Source organism: Sinocyclocheilus anshuiensis, unplaced genomic scaffold (assembly GCF_001515605.1).
Source record: "Sinocyclocheilus anshuiensis isolate Anshui unplaced genomic scaffold, SAMN03320099.WGS_v1.1 scaffold1932, whole genome shotgun sequence".
In the NCBI taxonomy this organism is placed as follows: Eukaryota; Metazoa; Chordata; class Actinopteri; order Cypriniformes; family Cyprinidae; genus Sinocyclocheilus; species Sinocyclocheilus anshuiensis.
The window spans coordinates 98,027-106,175 of record NW_015555985.1 but is presented as its reverse complement, the minus strand read 5'-3'; the positions used below and the strand labels follow the sequence as shown (position 1 = coordinate 106,175).

General features: G+C 37.7%; 1 protein-coding gene across 1 annotated transcript in view; it reads left to right on the top strand.

Moving 5' to 3' along the window:
• Positions 1 to 8,149, top strand: part of LOC107676081 (pre-mRNA-splicing factor CWC22 homolog) — a 55,227-nt gene that overhangs the window by 3,810 nt on the left and 43,268 nt on the right. The window contains exons 2-6 of the mRNA XM_016470603.1: positions 596 to 695; positions 5,384 to 5,616; positions 6,558 to 6,616; positions 6,703 to 6,777; positions 6,897 to 7,157. Coding sequence (XP_016326089.1) covers positions 596 to 695; positions 5,384 to 5,616; positions 6,558 to 6,616; positions 6,703 to 6,777; positions 6,897 to 7,157 — 728 coding nt within the window. The remainder of the gene's footprint in view (positions 1 to 595; positions 696 to 5,383; positions 5,617 to 6,557; positions 6,617 to 6,702; positions 6,778 to 6,896; positions 7,158 to 8,149) is intronic.

Here is an 8,149-nt window from a genome sequence, read left to right as displayed (position 1 = left end):
GAACTTTCCCTTTAAGTCATAATGCCTGTCTCCATCTTCTCTGAATATTATGGTTGAATAAGTGTACTTGTAATGATTTTTAGCACTTCAACTTTAAATTATTTTTAGTTAAGGCAGCATTTCTAATTTTCATTTGAGTTTAAGGTTTTCATCTACTATTTGCTTTATTTTATTTTAGCTTAATCAGTAGAATATTCATTTGTGCAATAATTATGTATATAGTTTTCTTAAATAGAGGTGTAAATTGAATCCAAAATGTTTTCAACTCAAACCACATTTAGAGGTAGTCATCAGAGAACCTCGATTCAAAATCCAATCACTGGTGGTCACAGGAGACGTATTTGAAATGCATGTTAATAACAAGATGTAAACCGAGATCTTTTGTCCGATCACCTGAGACTTGTAGGAGGTTTAAACAGGGAGGGACAGTGACGCACCCTTTTTGGGCTTTTATTTAAAATTCCCTTCCTCTGCCTTTGGCCTTCTTTTAGCACACTGTTCTCACAATTCACACTCATACACTTAGACCTACTGTACTTGTACTTTGTTACAGCACTAGTGTATTCTTACTCTGTGTCCTCTCTCTGTCTTCCAGCCTCCTAGCCCAGGAGAAATGGAGCAGCGTGAAAGAAAAGCCAGCACTAGTTCATCTGAGGATGGAGACAGTGACGGTGATGACCGCAGGAGGGTTGTTGGTAAGTTTGTCCTTTGATTTTTTTTTTTCTATTGCGTTAGAAAAATAGTCACGTAAAAAGCATTGCGACACCACGTTTCATAGTGTTTGAATAAATAAAGTTAATCATTAATCACTTTTTGCAATGGATTGTTACAGGGAAAGTTCACCCCAAAATGAAAATGATAACTTACTAATTTTTATAATGTTGTGGAACACAAAAGATATTTTCAAGGAACATATTTTTAATGACAGTCATTGGGGTCCAGTGCTGTTTTGGACCCCATTGACTTTCAGTGCATGGACCATTTTTATTTATTTATTTTTTAATTAATGGGTGAACTGTCGCTTTAAATCATAATGCCACTGACCCTATATCCTCCGGATATTATTGTTAAAAATAATTCATCTCCGATAGAACAAACCGTACATCCGATGATCAGAAAACTGTTGCCTCAGCACTAAACTGGCACATAAGCCTGCTTGTTTCCTCACAGCTGAGTCCTACTTCCAACATTTCCTAAGTCAGCACAAGGACGAACACGGTGACTGAGCAATGCTTCACTGTAGACGCACCTGTTGTGGGTGAACAGAACACACAGTTTGTGTAGCTAGCACGTTTCATTTGATGTGAAAAATGACCTCAAACAAAAGGCTTGTTTCCTGTTGTGGGTGAACAGAACACACAGTTTGTGTAGTTCATTTGATTCATTTGATGTGAAAAATGACCTCAAACAAAAGGCTTGTTTCAACTATGAGGAATACATTTTTTTTTTTTTTTTTTGGTAAGACTGTAAAATTAGGATTAATTTTGATGCTTTTTTAGTTCTAGGCATTTTGAACAACTGTAGAGGAATCTGACTTAAAATGCCTTTAATATTAAAAATAGTTTTTCAATCAATAGTTTTTCAGTTTTTTAAGTCTCAAAGGAATTTTTGTTATTTTTCCATGTGTAGTGTGAATAAAAAAAAAAGAATCACCAGCCAATGTAATAGTGATGGTTTAAGATGCAAGTCTTCCCTTAAATTTTGTGATGGATAAGATTCAGAAATTGTAAAGATGTTTTTGATCTTTTTTTTTTTTGTTACATCCTGGCATTTTCACGTTGAAAGAAGTCTCTTGTGCTCAACAAGGCTCTATTTAATTAATCAAAACATGCAGTAAAAAGAGTTATGAAATATTATTTTGTATATATATATATATATATGTATGTATACGTTTTGTATTTTAATAGATTGTAAAATGTAATTTTCCTTTGAAGTTTTGGCAGTCATTACTCCAGTCTTCAGTGTCACATGATCCTTCAGAATTCATTCTAATATGCCGATTTGCTGCTCAAGAAGCATTTCTTGTTGTTTCAATGTTGAAAACAGTTGTGCTGCTTACATTTTTGTGTAAACTGTTATACTTTTTTTTCAGGATTCTTTAATGAATAGAAAGTTCAAAACTTTTTTTTTAATTTGAAATATACATTTTATAAACATTATAAATGTCTTGACTGTCAGTTTTGATTAATTTTATGCATTCTTGCTGAATAAAGTATTAATTTCTTTAAGAAATAATCTTATTGACCTCCCAAACTTTTGAACATAAGTGTTCTTGTGGTTCCCTAAATTAATAATCTTTTTTTTTCCCATAGAGGTCTCTGTCTCAGGGCTCATCTGTGTCCGGCCTCAGTGTAGCGCTGCAGACACATATAACCTTGCCACTCTTGCCTGTTTATCTGATCTATTGCTCCCTGGTCTCTAGAGTTCGTCACCAACAGTCTCACTTCAGTAGCTCTCATAGTCTGTGTTATCATCCATAAAATGCTTTCAATCATCCCTTCTGCACAGCTGTTGCAAATCCGAAATCTTCCCGAGTGAAATCAGTACTAGCCTCTTCCAGTCTCCTGACACATGTACAAGGATACTTGACCACACATGAGTCTATTTTTTTATGATTTGCCCTACAAAACCCAGGGGCACATCTCACCTGTTGTTGAGTGTCCAATATGTACAGCATATTTCACATTTGGCATAAAATTGAGACTCAGTTAGACCCTAATGTGCTTTTTATCCAGCAAAATATTGGAAAACAGCAGAATATTTGGTATCGAAGGACTACTCTGAGGTAATAAGGCCATTTTATGCCTCCCTGGAGTGTGTGTAGTGGGACTTAGTGCTTTTCTGAACAAAAATATCAGGTCTGATTTATCTTTTTAAAGTTTTTCTGCAGTAGAAAAAGCAGTTTTCCAGGAGACCACAAGGTCGTAGCATCTCTCATTGTTGTGTTATGTCAAAAATCATGGCTATAAAGGCGTTTATGATACAAATTAAAATAAATGCTTTTTTTAAACTCTATTCTTGACTGTATAATGCATATTAAAGTAGTGTTTATAAGCGCAGCGCTGATTTGTTTACAGCGGTAACCAAGGAAACAATATATCGCGGCTGTCAGAGAGTGAATCTGCGCTCTCATGCAGCCCGTCTGCTGTTTTTGTTTTGTGCAGTATATAGTTTCACAAAATTAAAGTCAGACCGTTCTGTTTTTGCTTCAAATTTCAAAATCATACAATCTAATTTAGATTAAAAATTGCTCATGCAGCATGTAGGGATGTAACGGTATGAACATTTCTTATCACGATTATAGTGACCAAAATTATCACGGTTATCAGTATTATCACGGTATTGTTAACATGTGCCGGAGATGTTAAGAAAGTACCGATACATAAATCACTTCACCAAGTTTTATATTTAAAAATCTCTGAAGACAGTCAGAACCTTCAGAGGTACATTCATATAATTAATTCTCACATATATTTATTTGTATAATTCCCTTAGCACTCTTTTAAAACCTCCCAGCTTTTCCACCCTGTTTTCACACAAAACGAAACTACTCTGCGTGCTGTGCGCACGTGAGACTGTTACTTAAAACTGTGCTTTATGCTAAACAGTATTTATTTATCGTGAGGTGTTCAAATCGCGGTAATCTAATACGGTTTTAATGATAATTAAAAGATGAAGCGGTAATACTAACCGTGGGGAATTTTATCACGATTTATCGTCAAACCGGTAATCGTTACATCCCTAGCAGCATGTATGCAGCATCTTTGTTTGGATCATGATTAAAATACAGTGGTTTCCTCTAATTTTAAATGGAAAGAGCACAGGCAAAGCCTTAGTTTGTTTATATGAAAATATTTATTTTATTTGCATTAATTTTGATTTTTTAATAATCATCCTTTCATGCTTTTTTAAAGCGCTACACTGTTGTGTGCCGGTTGTGATAAGTCATTATCGTAAATGCCTTCGATGAAAGAGTGAAAACTGCATTGATAAAGGCTTCAGTGTTTTTGTTCTCTTTATTTGGTGGCTGTGTTGGAAGTGACAAAAGGATCCACAGGAAAACAGCAGGTGTTGAGTCGCAGGCCCAGTTGCAAGCTTGGCAGAATGATCTGCTCTTTATGATTATTTCATGGGCTTTTATGCTCCCCGGCACTGATTCAACACTCAGTTATTGAGCTTTGGCTTCTGCTGTTGTGAATGTCACTTCAGGTTTGCAAGAATCATGCACTGAATCATTCTCTCAGCAGCGATTCAACTTAAATAGAAATGTAAACCAGGATTTGACACCAAGCCTGGGCTGTATGATGGCATGTGTACCATGCAACAGTAACCGAATACTTGAAAGTACTCCCGTAGGCTTTTGGAAAAACCTATTTTGGTTGACTGCTAGTACTGACTAGGGGTGTGCACGAATATTCGAATATTCTATCTGCAATAATTATTCAAAAAATAAAAACACTATTCGAATTTCGCTAAAATGTTGCTTTGCTGGCCGTAAGTGTAGTGAATCCCTGATTAATCCTGAGCATGCAAACTTTGCCAAGTGAAACGGAGTTATCACTAAAATGAGTAATCATATGAAATACAAACACCGGAACGTCATGACCAGTTGAATGAAGAAAAACAGCAACACATCACTGCATTCACTACTGCAGGTAGGCGCAGATGTACCCCGAGCGAGCCAAGAAGACCACTCATTTTCTCTTCAGCCGGCTTTATTGTTACAGACTAAGGCCGTGTATCCACCAGTGTATTTTTTCCCACGGCTAGCATATTTTTTCAATAGATTTCAATGAGAGCGCCGTGTTTTTTAAGACACCAGCAGCACAACAAAGCGCTAATAAATGTTCAACTTTGGGCAAAACGCAGCGCTCATCACTGTCAGTTTTCAGTCAGCCGTCCAATCACAGTGGAGGAGGGGTGGGGCAAAAACCACACCGACCAACTGTCACGTCCTGCTTGTACTACGACTGAACGACAATGGAGAAGTTAATATTGATATGAAAAATAATGCATGCAACATTTAATTTGTGATGTCTCTGCCGCATTACCTCAGTGGCTATTCTTCAACCAAAGCGCCTCCGGAGCGTTCGCAGGCATTCACGGCTAGGCATTTTCAGAAGAGCGCCTTTTTTTTTTTTATGAGCTCAAAATTCAAATGCAATATTTTTGAAAAATGCCCATCCCTAGTATTGACAGTGCTATAAAAGTGTTTGTGGTCAAGAATTGTGTTCTTCTCGTCTCGATCATGCTTTTAGGAGAAGGAAGTCTCTGTTTTCTGTCAATATCTTTGTTCGTTCATCACTGTGGTTTTGAATGATGGCAGTTGTCTGAAAACCTTGTCTTACTGTTTTTTTTTTTTCGGTTTTTTTCGGTTTTTCAGATGGCCAGCATAACCCTGAAGCAGGTAGACCCAAGGGTCGCCACTCTGGTTCAGCTCAACCTGAGGATTCTGGCTTCAGAGATGGGAGTCCAAGAGCGGGCAGCCCTGTGGTGAGAGCATTGTCCAGGGCCAGCCACAATCAGGGGTCCAGCAGCTCAGACAGTGACAGCAGTGAAGAGGGCAGTGATGACGGTTTAGTGCACAGGATGAAGAGCAGTGTCACACACATCAAGGTGAGTTACAATCATACAGTGTTTTGAAAAGTGTAAGTGACGTGTAGTCATTTGTGCTCTGCATTTATCCCATCCAAGTGCACACACACAACAGTGAGTACTGAACACACACACCATGAACACCAGGGCTCGCAAAATTTCAAAATCCCTGGTAGCCCTTCAGATTTTGGTAGCCCAAAATGAATTTAACTAGCCCGGAAAAAAATAAAAATACGTTTTTAATGGAGAAAATTGGATAAGAGTCAAAACATCAATCAAAACATTTTAGAAATATTAGTATAAAAATAAAAGCTAATCCAAAATATAAATAATATAAAAATACTAAAATAACACTGCTATGTATTCATCCAGAGCTACTGTGTTGCATGTCATTTAAATTAATTATTTAAACTACTTAATTATAAAGTCAGAAGTAATGTCCCAACAATTTTATGATCCAATGTGAATTTTAAATGGAGAAAGATTTTTATACATTTTAATATTTATTTAATTTATATACATTTATATATATATATATATTTTTTTTTAATATACATTACACATCAAGAGTAATAAATTAGCAGTAAATTAAACAAATTGGTACTAAACATTGCTAAATCTATTACAATTAGTTGGACTGAATTTATTTACTTTAAGGTAATATTTTTTAAAATGTTTAATTCAATTAATTATCTTGGCATTTTGATTTATAAATGGATCAGGTTAATTAAATTGCTAATAATTTATTGACCATTACAATTTAATATGTAACTGAAACACTGCTATCTTGTTAGAATGTTAGCATGTGACTCAGATATATGCCGATACAGTTTACTATTAAAAAACTGTCACACATTCGCTATCTATAGACAAGTCATGTGATCCATAGCCACTTGACACAAATTCAGTGCTTGGCTAATTGGTGCAACTAAGCTTTGCTAATGTGATTGTGTTTGTTTCAGCGTGCCTCCGAGTCTGACGATGAGAGTAAAAACAGACGAAGGAGCTCCTCACTTGACAGGTGAGTCTTCTATTAGTCTCACTTTAACAAAATCAATGTATAAGTCAGACCTTTCTGTAAACTGTTGTCATTTGTCTCCATTTTAGGGACGAAAAGAGGTCACAGTCTACATCCCGATCTAGATCTCGTTCACCTCAAGAACGTTACGGAAGGGGTCGTAGGTGAGGGAAACGTGTGTTTATGTTCCTGACAAATTTGCTGTTGCCTTTTTCGTCCTGCTGTAAAATATTGCACCTTTCAGGTCTAACGTTTTCTTTGTTCTCCGTTGTTCTCACATCAGGTCCAGGGAGCGTGAGCGAGGTCGAGACCGCTATGGCGACTGGGATCGTTATGAGCGGCGCTCCAGCAGAGAGAGGGATTGGGAGCACAGGAGGAGGGGAAGGTCAGCCTCCCCAGCCAAAAGTGATAAACCTCCCACTGAGGAGCCTCCAGTGAAGAAGAGGAAGGAAGCGCTGGACCCCATCCTGACCCGCACCGGTGGGGCCTACATCCCACCGGCCAAATTGCGTATGATGCAGGCTCAGATCACTGACAAGAGCAGGTTGGTTTCACTTTGCTCAGCAGTCCTACATTTTGTATTTATAATTTTTTTTTTTATAGTGTAAAGGGTGTACCGTTGTTGTTTGATTTAAAGCTGTCCTATTATGCTCTTGTACAAAGTCTTGATTTTGTTTTGGGGGTGTACTAGAACAGGCTCTCATACTAGGTTGTTCGAAAAACACATTATTTTTCACATATTTTACATTATTACAACACCTCTCTCCCCGGTCTGGCATGAACGGCTCGAATAGTTCCTGTATCAAATGAAGGCCCGCCTTCTGAAATACGAAATGTGCTGTGATTGTTTAGCTGGGCCAGTGTGTGTTATGATTGGCAGCACTCGGCACCTGGTCGGGAAATGTCACGCCCCTTACCATAGCCAGCTTGCCAGCTTCAGTGTAAATATTGCGTCAAAATCAAATCAATTTGAGCGCGATTTAAACCCGGATGATTGTAAGCACTCTAAGGTCGTCTGCCCTGGGAAAGCTAGCGTGTGTCCGACATAGTGATAACACTCATTGCCTTCTCTAGTGCAGCTCAACCAGGTCTCATCCCATTCGTCGATATTAACCCTTTGCAGTTCTTTGTTCAATTCGCACCATCAAAATGAACCAAATGAAAAGTTGGCTTCAAACTTTCATTTTCAATTTCTTAAGAGCAGTTTACAAACGGGTAATTGTCTCTCATTTTAATTTTCAATTTTACGGGTTTTGGGTTGTTGCGCCCGTATCTGATTTTTTAACTAACATAAAAAATGACTCATTCTGATTATCCACTTCTCTGTTTTGCGCTCCCGGTTGGACCGTACCAGTGGGGGGAGCGGGGGGTGGGATGTGGATGTATTTACCCAGAGCGCTGTATGGCTGTATCAGGCAGAGAGTGAACCAACTCCGGGGTAAGGCTAAAAGCAGCCAAATGTATTAAACATCATAAACCCGTCTTTTTAGACAATAACAAGACATGGGTGTCATGTAGGCTAAAAAAATGTTTAAT